Below are 19,662 nucleotides of genomic sequence, written 5' to 3' on the forward strand. Positions count from 1 at the left end.
TACTTACGTAATTTAAGTAAAAGATAATTATTAAGGAAATTAAAAAAAATAATAAAAAGTAAAAAAAGAACTTAATAAATAATTAAGTTACTTATAATGCTTAGTTTTAAAAAGATAAAAAATAGCTAAAGAAAATTAATTTAAAGTAATATTAAATATATTTTAATAATAAAAATAAAAATAAAGATAATAATATTTATATTATAAAAATATATAATAAAAATAAGTATAAGAAGTTTAATATTAACTTTATAAGTATTAACTTTCCTTATAAAGAAAAAATTTAAGATTAAAGCCTTTATATAAAAGTTAATAATCTTTATAAAAAAGCAACCTTAAAAGCTAAGTATTAAAAATAATAAATATAATATTTAAAGGATAATATAATAATAAAGGTTATAAATTTAAAGAATAATATAATAATAAAGATTATTAAAACTTACTTTAAAACTTATAAGTTATAATTTTAAGCTTTTTTAGCAATATTTTCTTATAATAAAGATTATATATATATAATATATAATAAATTATAATTTTAAATTAATTATAATAAGGATTATATATACTTATTAAAAAAAGAGAAAAACTATAAGTATTAGTAAGTACAACCCTTATACTTAAAAGGCTACTTTAATTATCCCCTTTAGGGTATATAGCTTCTTAAAACTTAAACAGAATAACACCAATATATGATTGCTTCCCATATGATTATCGTACGTACAAGAGACCTACCAACACCAACCCCCCCCCCCCATATGGAGTATACCTAGGTATCACGTGGAGTATCAGCAGAGCATCATTTTCCCTGTCATTCATGGGGCACGAGCTAGCTCTAGATCTTAAACGGCGAGGAGATGTGAGTATGTGTGTGACTAGGCCCCATTGACTGCTGGCATTCACTAAGGCTCTGGGCCCCACACCCCTCAGGCATAAAACCCCTCGCCTACAATTTTTACCAGACCTCTTCCTTATATAGAAGGTAGCGCCGTCTTGCTTTGAATTGACGTATTAAGGACAGCTGCCTTGCCTCTGTATTCCCTCTCGTGACAGGGGATCGGGATGCTCCTGGTTGCCCTCTGAAGTCCACAATCCCTCCGCACGATCGAGGAGCGAGAATATGGATGTCCTTGAGCCTCAATACTCTTTATGAGCCATCAGTCAGATTTATAGCTGCCATCACTTGCCAGACAAGAGAAGAGACGTTAAATACCTGGCACCTATCGAGTCCGTCGACATTTGGTTGGAACTGCTGAATCCACCCGGTCACCACAGCATCTTTCGAGCTCCCGGGGATTCGGACGAGGCCGTGGCATCCGTGGTTCTGCTATAGAAGGGCGATTGGGTCTGAGACGAATTGCGATAGTTGTATTTGAAGTCGGTATACGGCCAGGATTCTGACTATAGAAAGGCTAAAGGCCACCCCTTTTACACATGCGTACCGCCGTATTCACCGTTACTCCCATTCACTGCCATATCTGCTCACGCAACTCATAGTCAATTCCTGGTCGAGTGGCTTCAGTACTCCAATCATGTACAAGTGAACGCTGATGCCAACAAATCTCTTCTGTGCCGGTCCGTTGGTTGTCTCGAAGTAATGGGTATTATAGGAATAGCCTCAAGCCACCGGGCACTCGATACCACAGTAGGGAGCGACAATCCATTCAAGGAGGTGATCCAACGACTCGGAGAACCAGGGGTAAATTGAAACAGGTTGTTCCACTAGAAGGTATCCCATGGGAGGTTATCCCATAGGAGACTATCCGATAAGAGGCTGTCTTATAAAAGTGTATCTTATAAGAGGTTATCCTATAGGAGATTATCTCATAGGAGGTTATCCTACAGGAGGTTGTCCCATGGGAAACTATCCACTGGAGGGTATTCCACAGGAGGCTAGGCTATCCCACAAGTTGTCTGGTGTGATACTGACCTACAGTAACAGGTGCACCTGTCAAGCAGGCTCCATGAACTGAACGCCAGGGCGACAAGTCACCGCGTGGCAGCATGCACCGGGATCGAGGCACACGCTGGAGGAGGTCCAAGGCCATTATCTCCTCTTGAGGCGAGGCTCTAGTCACATCGTCTTCACGAGATGCGCCTGGGCGCAAAAGGCAGAACCGGTGATGTCCACGAGCACAATAGGCTGGCTAGAAGTGAATGTGAACCACGCATCACCAGCTGTACTGACATCACGGAGACAACATTGAACAAGAATAGAACACAAGCAGTCCCTTGCTTTAGCGATCAGGACCTTGGCTACAATATCTAGTCGAGATCTTAGCCTTTTGAAGGCTCAGGGAGGAAGAATGCTACGTTGACCCCATCACCTGGCTGCAATACTATTTCAGCCTTGAGCGTCGGGTTCCCGCCGTCCACCTGGTCCATGTAGCTCTCGACCCTCTCGAACCGTTGGAACAGCCTCGTCAGCACGTAGCCCATCTCCGTCAGCGCGAACTGCTGCCCGATGCAGATTCTTGGGCCGCCATTGAAGGGGACTTATTTCACATGGGTCAGCATTGGGATGTTCGTGGACCGGTAGGGTGCCATAGGGCAACTCACTATAGTTCCAGGGCTTGGGATTCCAGGCCTGCCAGCGCTCGGGAGAGAAGTCTTCCACGGGCTTGAAGTCTTTTGACACGGGTGGGTACAGGTCCTCGCGGCGCTGCATCAGGAGGGTCGAGTACCCGACGGGCGTGTCCTTGAGCACGGCGAGCGGCTGCGTGCCGTCCGGGCCGCCGCCCCGGGGAAGCAGGGTATCCTTAAGTGCAGAGCGCACATTGAAGGGAACCACGGGGTATAAGCGCAGAATCTCGTTCATGACGTTCTGAAGGTACTTCATGCCCTTGAGGTCGGCGTACGTCGGGGTCCTGTTCGGACCGACAGTTGACAGGATCTCGGCGCGTAGCCTGGCGACCACCTCCGGGTGCCGGCCCAGCTCATAGATGGTCCATGACAGTGTTGCGGCCGTGGTGTCGCGGCCGGCGAGGAGAACGGCCACGAGCTGGTCGCGGAGGACCTTGGGGTCCCGCGTGTACGAGGCCAGCTCGTGGAGGAAGGTGTATGACATGTCAGACTTGGAGTTCCTCGACGCGAGTTCCTCGGGAGAGAGTAGGAGCGCCTTTTGCACGTATGTGTTGACAAAGGCGTTCATGGTAGCCAGGCATTTCCGGAAGTTCTTCTTCGGGACAAACATGCTGATGCCCGGGCCGGCGCGTGTGATGATGTTCTGAACGCGCTGCACCTCGTTGAAGGCGTCGGCGAACTCTTGCCGCGGATTGCTTTATATTTTGTCAGGTCTCAAAATGGCAACTTGGCTCGAAACAGTGAGCTCTCACCTGAGAGACTTCACATCCTTGCCCAGGAGGAAGTCAGTTGCAACATCCAGGGTGTACCTGAAGAAGAGGTCACTGATATCCACAACCCGTCCGTGCACAGCACCCAGGTCGACTTGCTGGTCCTCGCCGTCCAGTGCGCCTCCATTGGCCATGGCCCTGAAGAGCACCTCGAGGTGCGACTCGAAACAGTGCAGGTCGCTGATCCTGTCCCTGATGAACTGTGGCCTCAGCAGCTGCCTGCTGGTATGCCACATCTGGCCGTCCGTCACAAATATACTGTCGCCCAGGAACTCCTCCCATTCCTCGTGGAAGGGTTCGCCCTTTCCGAAATCCCCAAATTGAGTCGCCAGAATGGCCTTGATGTTCTCTGGGTCTGCCGTAAAGACAACTCGTCTATCGAAGGCACGCACCTCGAGGGTGTAGGCGCCGTTGCCATCGCTGTCCACGCCGGTTTTGGTGAAGAAAGCTCGCCAGTTCTCAAGGTTCTTATGGTGCATGGTTGCTTGAACGGCCGAGTAGATGAAATCAAGAGCATAGGGCAGCTTGTAAGGGACGCTCACAGCCCTGGGGCCGAGTTTACTTATACGATAGCTCTCGTATAGCCGTTGGAAACATGCGTAGACAAGATAGATGCCAACGAGGGCAGCAATGAGTGTCTTGGGAGACACCAGCTCCCATACATACTCCAGCAGGCCCATTCTGGATGGTTTGGCTTTGTTGACTTGATGAGCGGACGACGGAATGGCGATGTTAGGGCAGTCGGCCCGCCGTGTTCGAGATGATCAGACGACCAATTTGCCTTTCGAGGGCAAGAAGTCAAACTGAGCATGAAGCCCTGGAGTTGAATCGCCGAGCGCAGCTCTTGGATTATTATTTCAGAGTGTCAACTGGAGAAACACATCCAGAGGCATGATATGATTGGGCACGATGCAGGACCTGCCAGTTGACTGCAAGGGTCGAAGAAACCGAGGGGTCAGTGGTCAGATCAGCTAGTAAGCGTTTGACGTCTGAAACGGAGCAGACGTGTATCTTCGTCAACCACGGAGGTGACGACTTATTTGAAGACTGTCGAGAAGTGGACCGGAGGAGTGTCAAACAGGCCGGGCAGATTCAAAGGTCCGACTCCTGTGTGCACCGGATTGGAGACGTGAGGAAGGCGGAGTCTTGTCGTCAAACAGCCAAGACTACAAGTGACTGCCGGGGACCCGCGCGAGTGTCCAATATGGGGCTGGATCTGGCAAGTCTGTCGCAAGCCGGAGGACGATCCCTGGATGCAGCAGCACTTGGAAAGGCACAACGTGGATTGGACCGCAGAGCTCGCAGTACGAGAATCCGCACTCACTGCGGGTCCGGGTCGATCCCGGGCATGTTGCTGCATTGCTTTGGATGTCACACAGTGTTTTTGGCCTAGGCTGACCCGGAGGGAACAAGGACCAGGCCCAGCTCCGAAGCCAGAGCCCAAGGCGCTTGCACGTAACCGGACACCAGTTCGCATGCTCCCCACATGCTGAGGGCCACGGCTCACAGGTAGGTACTACAGACGTTGCATCAGAGGTTCTGACCGCAGTCCCTTCGCCTAGGGTATCTTGTGGCTGAGGCACAGGCGAATAAACATTGTGAAGGAGGCGGCCGCGAGAATGTTTATCAGGCCCAGGTGGTATCTTGAAGAGGGCGCTCCTGTCTAGAGAATTGCCTCGGCCGAGCTCTCGAGTCTCGACTGAACTGTCATGAGCGGCAGACTGTGCATTGTACGCGTACCACACAGTACCAAGAGAAGGGCAATCTGCACAGCGAAGAGAGAGGTGTTGGCGACCTGGATCGCAGCCGAGGCAATACAATTCTCACAGGCACCTGAACGTGGGGAAGCTTGATTTGTGGCGCCCACCTTCCAAGATTGACGAGGTCATTAGCCTACCATAACCGTGTGCCTGTAGCCGGGAGAGAGTCCAGAGTGCGGGGAAACTGGAATCGGGGCAGTTGCGGCTCTGTTCCCTAAATCCTGCCTCCCTCGGCTTCCAGGGATCCAAGCATGTTCTGTCTGGCTGCTGGGCCTGTTGAAGAGTAAACCCGGTGAGGCCGGAACGCCAAAAAAAAGCATGGTAACGCACGGTACCCGCACCCGCATTTGCGCCCCGTACCTACATACCTGGGCCTGCACTGCAATCGACACATATGGTGCGCGCGAGCCAGGCAAGCCCGTGTCCAGGAAAACTGACCTCATGGATTCGATGTACACAGGGTCTTGATGATTTTTAGCCATACCGCACACTACATGTACAAATGTAAACAATACGGGTTGAAATGAGTGTACCCATGCACACGTCTAACAATATTCCCGGTTGGGTCTCAGGTGCACGGGACAGTACAGCACTGGCCAAACAATCAGACATAACAGACCCGTCTGTGTACAGGCACGCTGAAAAGCCCCACGAATGCGAACACATCAGGCATCCACATTCAACATCAACATCAACGACCCTTACTGGCTGAACATAGTGTACATTCTCAACTTAGCCAGGGGATCAATACCATCACTTTTCAACAAATAATCGCAAACCCCGCTTCTCCACACCCACAATCAACATGGCTCCCCCAACGCCCCTCGCCGTTGCTACCTCGTCCGTCCAGCGCCTGGTCAAGGAGGAGGCCTACTATCACAAGGACCTCGCCAGCCAGGAGGCCCGCATCGCCAAGCTCGAGAAGGATATCGCCGAGAAGAGCGCCGACCTAGACGAGAACGCCGACTACGTCCTCAAGCAGGAGGTCTGCTAGCCCCCCCCCCCATCTTCCTTTTTCATTTCTTAACCCTCTCCCTCCCCTTTACCTTCCACATCGGCCATGGCATCCTTGACTCACCTTGCACCCACCCACAGAAACAAGCCGCAGAGGAGACCAAGAACGTCTTTGGGCCCCTGCGCAGCCGCATCTCGGACGCCGTCTCCAAGCTGGAGGAGCAGATCGCCATCGGCGAGAGCGGCGACGGCGCCGAGGCCGAGCTGGCCAAGGCGAGGGAGGTGCTCAAGCAGGGCCAGGACGCCCTCAAGGCGGAGGCGTAGGCCGCCCTTCTGAAGGCCCCGCTCGGCATCCTCATCGTGTTTCTGGGTCTCGCTTTCGCGGAAGATGGCCTGTGGGCACGATCGAATCGTGGCATGGCTGGGCATAACCTCTAGAGCGGGCGGTGGGATGGGCTGCGATGCCAGATGTTATGATCATGGGACATCCTGTCGCGATTGGCAGGTAGAACAAGTTCGCCATAGGATGGAGAGCGGTCGGTTGAAAGAAAAACGATTCCCAAGGTATCTCAAAATCGACGGCACAAGGCAAATTTAGACTAGACGATTCCAGGAGCCAAAGTACGGACGAACCGTTGCAGGGAAGAATGGCTTCCGAAATACTGCCCTGGAACCCATCACATGGAAGTGCTTGGAACGCTCTATGAGAGAGACTACAGGACTTACAGTGCGGTTGCCGCAGTCATAGTTGTGAATGCAGATTCGTGGTCTGGCAGGTCACAAAGAAGGAGCAGTGAAGCAAGGTCAAACCCGGCCAGAGTCACCCGACTTGAGCGGCAACTATACGGGGCTGTTCCGGGCCTTGACACTTTCCTGAGAGGTACTGTCCTGCAAGATGCATCGACTGGACGAAGTCGCGTGCGCGAATAATGGGATTTTGTACGAGCTGAACCTGTCATCAGCTTTGCGAATCGCCAATTTTGATTTTCCCACGGGGTATCTTGCACGTTATCTAAACAGTCAAGCGGACGTGCCAGACCGCTTCCGCACCGTCCCTGTCCTTTGGGGTCCCATTCCAGTTATGGATGTTGTCATGACGACGTATCCATCTTATCCTCAACAGTCTGGCCCTCAACGGTGATCTGCGGGGTTGCTGCGGGATCATCGCGAGGCGTTTCGCCCATCTCGACATCCTCACCCTCTGGTTGGCGGCTCTCAGGCTCGGCACTCCTAGCAGGTGACGCTTCCCGGCTCCCCGACCGGCTGCCAGACTGTGACAAGTTCCCTGACATCTCAGGCCTCGGCTTGAGCCCATCCACGGCGCTCGGGGCGGGACTGTCCCGCATCGGCGTCCGCCCGCCCACCGAAATCGGCCGCGGTGTCGAGTCGCCGTTCTCCCCGAGCCCCTTCGGCACGGCAGAGGCCACCCCGGCGCCGTCTGGCCGGGGCGTCGCGTTCCCGCTGGCGCTTCCCGGCCGCGGCGTATGCCCATCCGCGGCGCCGTCGCCCTCCCCGCTGCCGTCCTCGTCCATGCCCTCCCGCCGCTCGACCTCCTCCTTCTCGTCGCGGATGAGCCGGCGCAGCCTCATGCTCTCGTCCATGATCCTGCTGAACTGCTCCCGCCTCTCCCTCCACGTGGCGGCGTACGTCTCGCTCTCCGCCTCGAGCTGCCTGCACTCCTCCTCCAACTTCTCCAGCGTCGCCGTCGCCTTGGGCCTTTCCTGGAGCGCCTTGTTGTCGTTGATCTTGCGCGCCAGGGCGTCCCACTGCAGCCTCTGCGCCCGGGTGGCCTGCGCGGCGGCGAGCTGGACCCTCAGCTGCGCCGTGTTGTCCTTGACCTTGGTGCAGGTGTCGAGGATGGCGCCGCGCTCGACGGCGTACTTGTCGCGCTGCTGGGCGTTGGCGGTCTGGAGGAACTGCAGGCGGCCGATGGTGTAGTCGAAGGCCGCGAAGTCGAACGTAATGTCCTCCTTCAGCTGCGCGAAGTCGACTGCCTCGGCGGCACTGCTATCGTCGCCGTTGCTTGCGTTTGTGGTGTCGGGGGGAGGCGTGACGGTCTGTCGGATCTTCGAGTTGGCGAGGCCATTGATTGTGGAGAGGCGCTTCGTGATGCGCTTGAAGGGCCGCTCTTCGACACTGAACAGGCGCGACTTGTGGATCTCGTTCTCCTCCTCCGGGTCGAGGAGCTGCCAGGACGACATGGCTGCGGTTTTGCGAGAGCTGTCGTCGAGTGCGAAGGTAGGTCGCGCGGGAAAGTAGTTTGTCCCTTTGAGGTTCTTCCAACAGTATTCTCCAGCCTGAAAATTAGCTGCTTTTCTGATCTCCTAGAAAAAACCAAGGTCCTGCAGTAAAGGCACTTTTTGTGATGGGACGGCGTGAGTGACGAATGGGTGAAATTGAAGTCAAATGTTTGGGCAGGCACACGGTGGCAGGGTTTAGACTGACCTACAGCTCCCTGCCACAGAGGTACCTGTGTACCTAGGTACCCAGGTACCCAGAGAGGTAACAGCACAATGTGAATTCCCTATTCACCGGCAGCCCACCCAAACCAACAGGTACACATCGCAGCTGTTTGAAAAAAAAAAAAAAAAAAGGATGATTCAGGTTCTGGGACAGCAAATTTGCAGGTATTGTTCAGGACTTGAATGTCTAGAGCAAAGGCAGGAGCATAGCACTATGGACTCCTGAGGGAGGCGCTACATACAAACAAAATCACTGCCTCCAGGTATGATCGGGTAGCTGAGTGCCAAACGGGGCTCAAGCCAATGGATCGAGCTCGGAGAATACCTGCTGTGCCGCCTTCGAATAGAAACTCGGCAAGGCTGGAGCTGGGGATAAGACCCCACCACTCCTTGTTCCTTACAAGGAGAGAGCTAGGGGTGTGACATGTGCCACGAGGCTCTTACTTCGGCCTCGATTTCCCACCTCACCTCATTTCATCTCATCTCACTTCCACACAATTGAATACCAGCGTTTGCACAATAAGCACACAGCCATGAGTTCTGGCATCAATCTCTCACCCCGCAATTGTCACCAAGCCTCCTCCGCCCTAGAGCGGCGAAGAATGGGCCGAGTCCATTCTGCCCACGTCCTATTCACCGTCTCTGCAGCCTCCATTGTTCTCCTTTAATACTTCTACTTCAAGGCCCACTCCCACTTTCTCACCGGCTACATAAAGTCGCCCAGCTACATAAAGTTGACCACCTACATACGGTCGCCACAACGCCCCGACTCGACTTGACTGCACATACGTTCCTCAAAGTCTCCTCTCAAACACACTCCAATCCCAAGATCATCAATTACTACTGAACATCAGATTCAACTTCGATACTTGTCTGCCTTCACTTCTCTGTGTTGAATTGCAAGGCCAGACCATACATTTAAGATGCCCGTCCCCAGTCTGGCAGGGCTCTGTCGGAGGGTCATCTGGGACAACATCGACGAGCTCTCCTATGTCTCGACCCTACCATACTTCAAGGTTCGCGATATCCTCAAACAGGTAAAGACCGCCTCTCAGCTGGCCGTCATTGAGGAGTACTCACCCCAAATCGTTGGCGAGGATGCAGAGCTCTGGGAGGCGTTCTGCAGGAGGGACTTTCGGGTGCCCATGAAGCGCGACCCTCGCGAGCCTGAGAACCCGCGAGCATGGCGCGACGTGTATGAGTTCTACGCTGATGAGGAGCGCAAGAAAGAGGTGGAAGCATTGGAGAAGCTCGGCGCTACTTATGCCGACCTGAACAAGATGAAGATGGAGAACAAGACCGCCATTGGCGACCCAAGAAAGCTCCCCAAGGCTCCCTCCGGCGGTGGCTTTGGCAGAAGCCGTGGAAAAGGCCCTGGCCCCGGCTCCGCGACTCTGACCTTCGGAGGTGGCGCAAGGACGACCAATGCGGTCCAGAAAGCAAAGAAGGAGGCGATGGAGGCGGCGGCAAGGAAGAGGCTCTCGGTCCCGAAAACGATGAGGCCAACTGCGCATCTTGCGAAGGTCACGAAGGCCCCCGAGTCCATGAAGGCCGACTTCCGCATTCGCGCGCAGCCCAAGTTCATTCCTCCTCCTACTGCGCCCACTGTGGCCAAGCGACCGCGCGAGGAGGACGACGAGCGTGGCCAAATGGAGGCCAGGCTTCTCGCTGCCAAGAGACCAAAGGTCCAGCCAAAGACTATGAGCGACCAGGAGCTCAGGTCAGGCTCGTCCAAGCCGGTGGAGGCAACCAACTTGGTCGCCAAACCCAGATCCGAGTTACACCCGTCCGCCAGTCCCAACAAGCCCAGAAGTCTCTTCTCGCGCCCACAGAGCGCCTCGATCCCACAGAGCAAAGTCACAGTCAAGACTGTCGGCAAACCTGGTCCGAATGCTGCACCCGAGAAGACCGCAAGTGCCCTCAAGACGAAGGTTGGCCACCCAGGATCGGCGGCGACGGGCAACCCATCCTCATCTGCCGCGAAATCCACTCCGCCACCAAAGCAGCAGCCCTCTCGCCCAGGAGTTTTGAGAAACAGTGCCCCAGCCCGTCAGGGAAACGATTTGTCGCGCGCCGCCTCCCGGGTCGCATCACCCGTGTGCGAGGAGTACAAGCCTAGTAGGATTGTGCCTCCCAAGCGAGTATCTCGTTCCTCTTCTGTCGCCTCGGACATGTTCAGTTCCCCGGAGCCTGAGGCCCCGGGACCTAGTGGACGGAGGTCATCCTTCAAGTCCAACAGCAGCAGGTCTTCGTCACCAGCTGCTCCCGCGCGGGCAAGACCTGCGAACCAACGAGCGGACACCCCACCTACGGCGCACGAGGCCAAGTCGGGCTCCCCTTCTAAGCGCAAGCCTGACGAGACCCCGGCCGCAGGCAACGGAGGAGCAGCGGCGCACCCGCCCGTCAAGAAGAAGAAAGTGGACATCTTCATGCGCCGCAAGCGCTGAAGAGTCAGGACACAGCGACAGGTGTGAAAGCATCAGGTTCCTCTAGGCGAGGAGCATTAAATTTCGAATGCATTGTCTGCATTCAACGTCTTTCTGAGAAGGAATCACTCAGAATTTGAAGTGCCACAAAAGGCATCGGCGTTTGTGAAATGAAGGATATCAGCATGAAGGCATTTCGAGTCAAAGGGGCATCATTGGCAAGGAGTTTACGGACAGATTCGAGGAGTAAAATGGACGCTGGAATAGTCAGTGAATGTCTCTGCTGTTAGGCGACATTTTGCCTGGGCAAGGGCCATTTCGAACGCATGCAAAACCATCGCTCGGCGTTCGCTTCGATAATACAATACAAATTGTGCATACTTGGAATACGCAGGCTCGAAAAGATGTGAATGCAAGGGACCTCACCGAGGATCGATCACACATATCAACGCACCGTCGTAAGACTTCAAAATTATATTCAGTGCCGCCGCCCGGATAATGCGCTTCAAGGCGGGCGGTCTCTAATGTCTGACCACCTGCTGTGCTCTCGCAATTCCACAAAGACCAAACTCAAGCCTCTCTCCAAAAGTTTCAACCGATCGCCCGGCCGTGCCTCACCCTGTATGAGAGAAAGCCGCGGGACATGAGAGTCGTGCCGCCCGTGCCGTTGCTATCCAGACGCCAGGGGAGCCGGTAGCCTCATTCTCTTATGTTTTCCAGGGGTGTCGGTATCGCAACCAAGCCGCGGCTTCCGTCGTCTGCTGTTACCTCTCAGGTGCCCTCGTCGCCGTCTACGGGGAAGGGGATCGGTCGGAGGGGGCACGACTTATTGCTTTCCACCTCTCAGCGCGAGGACCAGATGGAGCGTTGCGCCTCCGGTGAGGCTGTAATCGTCGGCGGTCTTGTCGTCGGCCCTGGGATTGTAGTAAAGACTCTGGTCAGCTCTCTTGTCCGTTTCCCTGTCTTGGGGGTCTGCTTCCTCTCCTTCACCTGGTTGTCGTCGTCTACCCCTGACACACATCGTAGTGGGCATGATGCGCCGGCGCCCTGGACGGCTCGTGTGTCGTGTGGCAGGCTGGAAGGAGAGCAGGTAGATGTTCGCTTTGCTTGCACTCACATTTGCTTTCCTCCGAAAATCAAACGTTGCTGCACGGGTGGGATGCCCTCCTTCTCCTCGACCTTCTCCTTGATCGTAGAGACCTGATGGGAGCCACGACGGTTAGGGCTTGTCCACAAAAAAGAGCTTAGGGGCGAGGGCTTCTTAGGGGGGGGGGAGGTGCGAACCTTGTAGTCCCTCTCGATGTCGAGTTCGATCTCCTTGCCTGTCAGTGTTCGGACCCTGGCGGTGGAACGGTCAGTCAGTCAGTCATTCCACGGCCACCGGCGTTTTGGGGAGGAAAGACGGACTTGATCTGCATCTTGACGGTAGGAAGAGATGACTCTTGAGTGTGCTTTTTGTACTCCTGGCTAGAAGCTGTCTGCTGAGAAAGGAGCTTTGTCTCTGGGAGTTGAGGCGTGTTGTGATGGGCCTGATGTCGGCGATCACGGCCATTTATTGTCAAAGGGTGCTGGAGCCGTTGATGGGTCACTGTAGGCGGGTTCAGACGTGAGCACCGAGCAGGGGTGTGTCATTGAGGGGCACGTTCGGGCTCAACCTTGGCTTTGAAAGCAGGCACCAGTGGATGGTGGGGCAGCCTGGCTTAGGCGGTCGTGCCTTCACTGAGCCGCTCAACCTACTAGGTTACATCGATACTCAATCTCAACGATGAGTCTCTCTACAATTAGAGACTTGCAGTTAACATCATGGTAGGCTCAGTTTAAGTACTTTGGGCTGTTGAGTCGTTAAATAGGTTGCTTCAACAAAAGCGAGGCCTGAATTTACACCTGGGCAAAGTTGAGTCGTATTAATCTTACACAAGAGCTTCTGACCCGAAGGACAAACTGCCCACGAGGAGGTGAGCGCCCATGCATCGTCACCCAGCCTATTTCTTGTTGTCCCCGTCAAGTTTCTCAAACACGTTGAGCCCCAGTCCCTCCGCGTCCAGGAGCAGCCGGTTCTTTCCGCCGTTCTCCTGCATGATCTGGGCAATGGCCCTCGCGTTCTCCAGCTTCTTCAACTCCACATAGGCCTTGTTCTTCCTGATGGCCTCACCGATCAGCTCTGCAGAGCGTGCCTCACCCTGAGCCTTGACCACCATTGCCTGCTTCTCCTGGCGGGCCTTGTCGACAACGAAGGCCGCGCGCTGCGCATCCTGCTGTGCCACCTGCTTCGCCTCCACTGCAGCTGTGAACTCGGGTGAGAATGCGAGGTGCTATGTCTCTGTTAGCAGCCGGAAAAAATGACCGTTCATGGGGAGGGGTGATGCCATACGGTCAGCGACACATCGTCCAGCAGAATGTTGAACCGTTGCGCTCTCCTGGAAAGGTTGTCGCGAACCAGTCTCGCGACCATTTCTCTCTGTGTAATGAGCTGGCTCGCGTTGAACTGGGCCACCACGCTCTTGAGCACCTCGTTGACGATGGAAGGAAGGACTCGCTCATCGTAGTCCTGGCCGAGTGTTCGGTAAATCTGCGGCAGGGACTTTATGTCTGGTCTGGACAGGACACGGCAGGTGATGTTCACCATCTGCAGGTCCTTGGTGCCGGTGAGCGACGAGACATTGCGGGGCTTCGCTCGGATGTCGTAGGTGATGGGCGTCTCGAACCACGGAACCATGAAATGTGTTCCTATTCGCAACGCAGTCAGCTATGTTTCATGCGCCAGGGCCGGAGCAGCCGGACTCACCTTCGTTGTAGATCTCCTTGCTGACACCATTTATGCGCCTGTACTTGATCGCTCTGTGACCACCGTCGACGTTGAAGAGGGCGTTGCTGAGGAACCAGCCGCCGGCCAGAAGGGCGACAGCGCCGGTGAGGGCAAAGCCGGCGCCTGGCGGGGGCTTGCCACCGGGGAAACCACCTCCCCTTGACTTGGCCACGGCTTGCAGCCGCTGTATGTACTCCTCCATGGGATTCCTGTTGGACATGGTGGGCGGTGCTGGGCAGCCTTTTCGTGCTGTCGAGCAAGGAAGGCTTGAAGGTGGGTGTGGATGTCGGCGAGTGGAGGCTCGGCCGTGTGTATGAGTGTGGCTGCTAGACTCTAATCTGCATCTCGAACTAGAGCTCCCAGCTCTGGGGTGATCATTGACTTCCACCTGACAGGGATCAGGACCTTGCGGAGCTCACCACTGGGCAGGCAAGCTGCCAAAATCCTGGGGAAGCTTGGACCAGAAAAGTTTGTCAAGGCCTGCAGGGGCTACCTGGACTTGACCTCACCCGCAGATCCTGCTGGATGCAGACATACAGCATACAAACGACATTCTTTGAGGGAAATGCTGGCATGAACTACATAATAATCATGTAGAAGGTCTTATCATTAGATACTATCTTACATGAGATTCCTTCAAAGAGCTCATGTGTTAGAAGAATACTACATAAAATTATGCAACATGAAAGTGGATGGCGAACAAGTCAATCCAGTTTGGATGTTTGTGATCCCTGCCCGCCGTAGCTCTTGCTGTTCCAGACAAGGGGCCCGGCAGGTCCACCTCTGGCATGTGGCTCTGCCAAAGAACCTTGGACATATTGGCAACCACCTCCCATCCGTGAGCTTGCTGTTCTCTTAGCACCGACGAAGAAGTCACTTTGAATTCTTCCTCGCAATGTCTACCAAGACCCCATCGCGGGTTGTCTTTGTGGGCAACATACCCTATGGTGAGACCCCTCGGCCAGTTCATCACACCCCGCCCATGCACCACTGACCGTATCTTTGCCCAGGACTGTCCGAAGAGCAGATCAGCGAGCTGTTCAGCAGCGCCGGCCAGGTCCTGAACTTTCGCCTTGTCTATGACAGAGACACAGGCAGGCCAAAGGGGTTTGGCTTCGCAGAGTACCCCGACGCAGGTAAGCGACAACACCTGCCTACCTTCTATCCACCCAGTCTCTTGCGCAGCTCTGTCGGCCGTCTCGTCTAACGGCGCTTCTTCACTCCCTCAGATTCCGCCGCATCAGCAGTACGGAACCTGAACGACCACGAGATCATGGGTCGCAAGCTGCGCGTCGACTTCAGCAACGAGGGGGGAGCAGGGAACGACGACTCAGGACGCAACGACCGCGGCGACGCCAACAACTACACCAACAGCAACAATAACAATAACAACAACTACAACCCGCCTCCTCCCAATGGCAACGACACCCCATCCGCCGGCGGCGCCCTCCCGCCCCTCCCACCAGGCCGCGACCTGCCCCCGGGCGTGACCTGCACCGACGCCATCTCGCGAACCCTCAACACCCTGCCCCCCGCCCAGCTGCTCGACATCCTCTCCTCCATGAAGCAGCTCGCCTCCACCGACCCGGCCCGCGCCACCGAGCTGCTGAACCAGGCCCCGCAGCTCTCCTACGCCGTCTTCCAGGCCCTGCTGCTCATGGGCCTCGTCTCCCCGGAGGCCATCAACGCCGTCCTCGAGCCCGGCTCCAACCCCGCCGCCGCAGCCGGCCCGCCCCCTGGTGCCGCACCAGGTGGCTACCCTCCCCCCGCGCAGCAGCAGCCCGGCTTCCCCGGCGCGACAAACACCCCGCCCGTGGCCGCCCCGACGCCGTACGCGCCGCCCCCGGCTCCCGCACCACCCGTTGCGGTCCCGGCCGCTGGCCCCGCCCCGGCGGCTGCTGGTGCCTTTGGCGCGGCGCCCGGCCAGAACCCAGACGACCTGATCCAGCAGGTGCTGTCTCTCCCCGAGGAGGTTATAGCGCAGCTTCCTGAGGCAGAGAAGCAGGCTATCCTCCAGCTTCGGGCCCAGTACAGCGGCCAGCGGGTGTGAGACGGGAGAGAGGAAGGGGGCATGGGCGTAGGCAGATACCACAATCAATGAGGGAGGTAAAAAAGGACGGAGAGAGGGCGAGCCTGGAAAGAGCTCATACACACTTGCGCGCTAGACGGCGGTCCATCCGACACCGGGCTCTCGACATACGGAGGGGCACTCATGTGTTGGGGGAACGCGACTGGCTTGGCGAGTACGATGAATCTCATCTTTTGGGACAGGAAGGGGTTTGCCCGGAGGCCAGGTTGGACCGGGAAAGGCGTTACGGCGTGCGCGAGGGATCTCGAAAAGATCATGGAATGATAGACTGTCCGACGTGATCCATCCTCGTCGGGCGAATCACCCACATCAATGCAGTGCTTGTGTTCGAAATGGCTTAAAGTACATCGACTGAATATGAACTGCCCATGTTTCTATGTACTTTTGAACTCTTTCCGCTGTGACTCCTTCCGTATATTCCGCTCGTTGTTAAGCATTTTGGTATGGGTACCGTTTTGTAACCCCATTTTTCCAAAATCGAGTCGATCCAGGCTTATGCTGACTCTATAATGACCAATTTTCCTGCCATGCTGGTCCCGGCTCCGCTCACACAAATGTTTCGATGGCTAGTAAGGGTATTTCAATATGCAATTCTGCAAAAGACCCATATTACCGTCACCCAGTAGATCGCGCCTACACAATCCTGTAGACTCTCTTGGCGATTAGGTAGCAGGCCAGTCCAAAGAGGACAAGCCCAGCGGTGATACACCAGAACCATGTAAGGTCGTCCTCGTAGTCCTGCCCGGGCACCCACACGTTCATGCCCCACAGACCCGTGATAATGTTCATGGGCAGAACGATAGTGCCGAGCACCGTGAGCTTCCCGAGGACGTCGGCGGTCTGCTCCGCCCGCTCGTTCATCCGGATGTTGATCTGGGCGAGATAGTTTTGGTGTGACCTGGCGAGAATCCTGCAGCGGTGTTAGCATAAGTTGTTGTTGGTCAGTAGGGTGCACTGTGGTTTGCCTACATCTCATAATGGCTCAAGTTGCCGGTCATGGTCACGATGTGATCCTGAATGTCGCCCAGGAACAGTCCAATTTCCGAGCGGGGCGCTACCTCCCAGTGCTCGTTGCACCGTTTGGCAAAGCCCTTGATAACGTCCGCCTTGTTGCCAAGTAGCCTGTAGAGGCCCATGACTTTCTTGCGACACTCTCCAACCCTACGATACATATCTCCGCCGGAGTCGAAGGTTGTAGCTCCTGCTTCGGACTTTGACGCATCGTGGTGAGACTTCTCACCCTTCGGCTTATCTTTACTCGTTGGGTCCTCCTCGGAATGAAGCCTCACGATCGCGGCGTCGATCTCATCGACCTCTTCTTCGATATTCTGGATGAGGGGTCCGTAAACATCGGTGATATCGTCGATGATAGCATATGAGATCCAGTCCGACGAGAGGACCATAAAGTCTCGCAGCATGCGGATCCGTCGCCGAACATTTGCTGAATGCGGGGTTGGGGAGAAATGAAAGCTCAGAACGCCTTCCCTAAAGACGATAACATAAAAGTTGACAGGCTCCAGGTGATCCTCGCTTGTCGCATCTTGGTTGAAGGTACGATAGTTGATGAAGTAGTAGTTGTGGAACAGTTCAACCTTCTCCCGCGCCTCCTGTAGCATGATATCTTCGACCGTGAGCGGATGGATGCCAAAGGCCCTTCGGAGAACCAGCATTTCTGCGTCCGTTGGGCACATTATGTCAAGCCACCACACCGGTCGCTCTCCGTACCGGACGGGTTTGGCCTCATTGACTGGCGGGGCAGACGTCACGGATCTCGGCTGCGAAGGAGTGGCATCACCAGATGTTTGTCTCGGGTGCCGCTGTCCCTCCTGGGTAGCCTTTGGGGACAACGTCTCTTCTCGGGCCACATCTGAGCTTCCTCGCACACTTGCGGCCACAGAGGCCTGGCGTGTGGGTCCCTTTGATTCGCCGTTCTGGCCGCTCAATGCCCTCCGCATAATGGTAGCTTGCTGTTGGGCATCGTCGTCCTCACTCTCTGATTCTGACGAGTCTTCCAAGATGGGTCTATCCGGCACGAATAGCTCCCGGAAGTTAGCCCCTTGTCCCTCAGCCTGTACGAGCTCGGAGATAGTGGAGCTGTGTATCGTGCTGTTGAACTCTTCGTTGAAGTACGTGAAGCGGTACGGGGCGTCCTCTTCGGGCTGGAACCAGCCTTTATGGACAGGGCGCAGTCTCCCGTTGACCAACTGAGGCTCCGTGATCATCTTGGTTCTTCGTTCTTCGTTGCGACCTTCTTTTTCGAGCCGGCTCCATTCGTCGAGGACGGACAGAACAGGCCATCTCTTCTTCCGCCGCCTGGTACGTGCACGTTGCTCGCGCATCTCACGAACCTCGTCATCTGCCAGCTCCGACATGCCCTCCTGGGGAAAACAGACGTCTCCCTCGGCCTGGAATGAGAAGGTGTGCCGCCTCTCGTACGGGGTCGATGGGCCCTGCGGGCTAGATGGAGAGCGCAGTAGGTCATCCATGAAGCTACCTTCATGGTGAGGCGAGCTGAGCTCATCCATCAACATGGCATCCTCGAACCTCAAGTCTCTTTCCAGACCACCAAGCCTCGGAGACCCGGGCATTGATGGTGGGTAGTTGACATCGTAACGCTCGGTACCAACAGGAGTGAAGGGGATATTCCTGAAGTCCTTCCTGCCGCTGGCCCTGCTTGATTCCCGCCGGCTTGATGGCCGATCCTTCCTGGTATCGGTCGAGCCGAACCCCTGAAAGGGCATGGCCGGCTCGGAGCGCATGCGGGTCGAGGCGGACAGGAGGGGTGCCCTCTCATCCCCGTTGGCCTCGTCGTCCTCGTCGCCTGCAGGACTTCCATCGCGGACGGTACGGAGCCTGCTGCTGCTTGGCAATGGTTGTTGGGTGTTGTGCATCTGAGTAACGGTAGAGCTTCGCCGAGGTCGAATGAAACGCGGCTGGTCTCTGTGATTTTCGGGGACAGAATTAGCCTGATGGCCCATGGCAGGAGTTCACTGAAGTGCAGAGGCAGACGGTGGACTCACCTGTGGTCGAGCAGGGCCTCGCTGTCCAGACTGGTACCACTGAGGTTGCGGTCTTGGGCATAGAAGCTGCTGGGGTGGGGGCCGGCGGTGGCGGGCTCGTCTTGGTTCATGTCGTCGTTGTGAACGGCAAAGGACTTTCTTCTGTCCTTCTTCCTCTTCCCCTTGGTGCCGCGGTGCGTCTTCTTCTTCTTGGTGGGCGCCGCATTGCTGGAGCCAGGCTCAGCTGTGCCTGATCGGCCGGGGACTTGGCCGGGGACGTCTGCCATGATGCCACTCCACGGTGATAAGCCGGGCTTTGCTGCAGCGTGGACAATGTGGATCTCGCAGACACAGCAACACGGCAAGTCTGGGCTGCTTGATGAACGATTGATAAGAGTAGATGCTTGCTATGCGTTGAGAAAAAAGAAAGAATTTTGCAGGGGCAAATAGAGGATGGGCAGGCTAGGTAGGTATGCTGGGATCAAGGCTAAGCAAGCGGCTCGAATTAAGGTGTGAGAGTGAGCTCGGGGGGAGAGAGTGACATCAGCATAGCCTGCATATCCAGCTGGACTACACAGTGGGACAACTCGATTCATTAGCCCGAGGCCCTGGTTCCTGATTGGCATAGAGTATTTCCCGATCGATCAGAAAAGCCGCCAATGCATGCACACCATGTTGACTTAGCAGCAGACCAATAACGAAACCCAATTGCCCGTCAATTTTGCTGGGCATCTGATTTGATCTGACTGACCTCACTGCGGGGTTCTCTAGCTGTCTGCTTGGCTAGTCGACGTCGTCAAACTCCCCCGCAAAACT

The 19,662-nt window shown here is 55.1% G+C and overlaps 7 protein-coding genes across 7 annotated transcripts; 3 read left to right on the top strand and 4 right to left on the bottom strand.

Moving 5' to 3' along the window:
• Positions 1-2,274: 2,274 nt before the first annotated feature.
• Positions 2,275-4,030, bottom strand: INS49_008407 (uncharacterized protein; the record flags this gene model as incomplete). Its single annotated transcript, XM_043169150.1, has 3 exons — positions 2,275-2,492; positions 2,557-3,275; positions 3,333-4,030. 3 exons carry the CDS (start codon positions 4,028-4,030, stop codon positions 2,275-2,277), a joined length of 1,635 nt encoding a protein of 544 aa, XP_043026830.1.
• A 1,885-nt stretch (positions 4,031-5,915) lies between these two features.
• INS49_008408 (uncharacterized protein) lies at positions 5,916-6,388 on the top strand (the record flags this gene model as incomplete). Its single annotated transcript, XM_043169151.1, has 2 exons — positions 5,916-6,095; positions 6,206-6,388. 2 exons carry the CDS (start codon positions 5,916-5,918, stop codon positions 6,386-6,388), a joined length of 363 nt encoding a protein of 120 aa, XP_043026831.1.
• Positions 6,389-7,155: 767 nt separating this feature from the next.
• Positions 7,156-8,265, bottom strand: INS49_008409 (uncharacterized protein; the record flags this gene model as incomplete). The annotated part of the gene is made up of 1 exon (XM_043169152.1): positions 7,156-8,265. The coding sequence occupies one exon, from the start codon at positions 8,263-8,265 to the stop codon at positions 7,156-7,158; it is 1,110 nt and encodes a 369-aa protein (XP_043026832.1).
• A 1,184-nt stretch (positions 8,266-9,449) lies between these two features.
• On the top strand, positions 9,450-10,973 carry INS49_008410 (uncharacterized protein; the record flags this gene model as incomplete). The annotated part of the gene is made up of 1 exon (XM_043169153.1): positions 9,450-10,973. One exon carries the CDS (start codon positions 9,450-9,452, stop codon positions 10,971-10,973), a length of 1,524 nt encoding a protein of 507 aa, XP_043026833.1.
• Positions 10,974-12,934: 1,961 nt separating this feature from the next.
• Positions 12,935-13,978, bottom strand: INS49_008411 (uncharacterized protein; the record flags this gene model as incomplete). The annotated part of the gene is made up of 3 exons (XM_043169154.1): positions 12,935-13,264; positions 13,324-13,679; positions 13,738-13,978. 3 exons carry the CDS (start codon positions 13,976-13,978, stop codon positions 12,935-12,937), a joined length of 927 nt encoding a protein of 308 aa, XP_043026834.1.
• A 675-nt stretch (positions 13,979-14,653) lies between these two features.
• Positions 14,654-15,808, top strand: INS49_008412 (uncharacterized protein; the record flags this gene model as incomplete). Its single annotated transcript, XM_043169155.1, has 3 exons — positions 14,654-14,705; positions 14,769-14,894; positions 14,988-15,808. 3 exons carry the CDS (start codon positions 14,654-14,656, stop codon positions 15,806-15,808), a joined length of 999 nt encoding a protein of 332 aa, XP_043026835.1.
• Positions 15,809-16,480: 672 nt separating this feature from the next.
• Positions 16,481-19,133, bottom strand: INS49_008413 (uncharacterized protein; the record flags this gene model as incomplete). The annotated part of the gene is made up of 3 exons (XM_043169156.1): positions 16,481-16,757; positions 16,817-18,787; positions 18,868-19,133. The coding sequence occupies 3 exons, from the start codon at positions 19,131-19,133 to the stop codon at positions 16,481-16,483; spliced, it is 2,514 nt and encodes an 837-aa protein (XP_043026836.1).
• Between the last annotated feature and the right edge of the window lie 529 nt (positions 19,134-19,662).

Source organism: Diaporthe citri (assembly GCF_014595645.1).
Source record: "Diaporthe citri strain NFHF-8-4 chromosome Unknown scaffold_3, whole genome shotgun sequence".
Taxonomy (NCBI): Eukaryota; Fungi; Ascomycota; class Sordariomycetes; order Diaporthales; family Diaporthaceae; genus Diaporthe; species Diaporthe citri.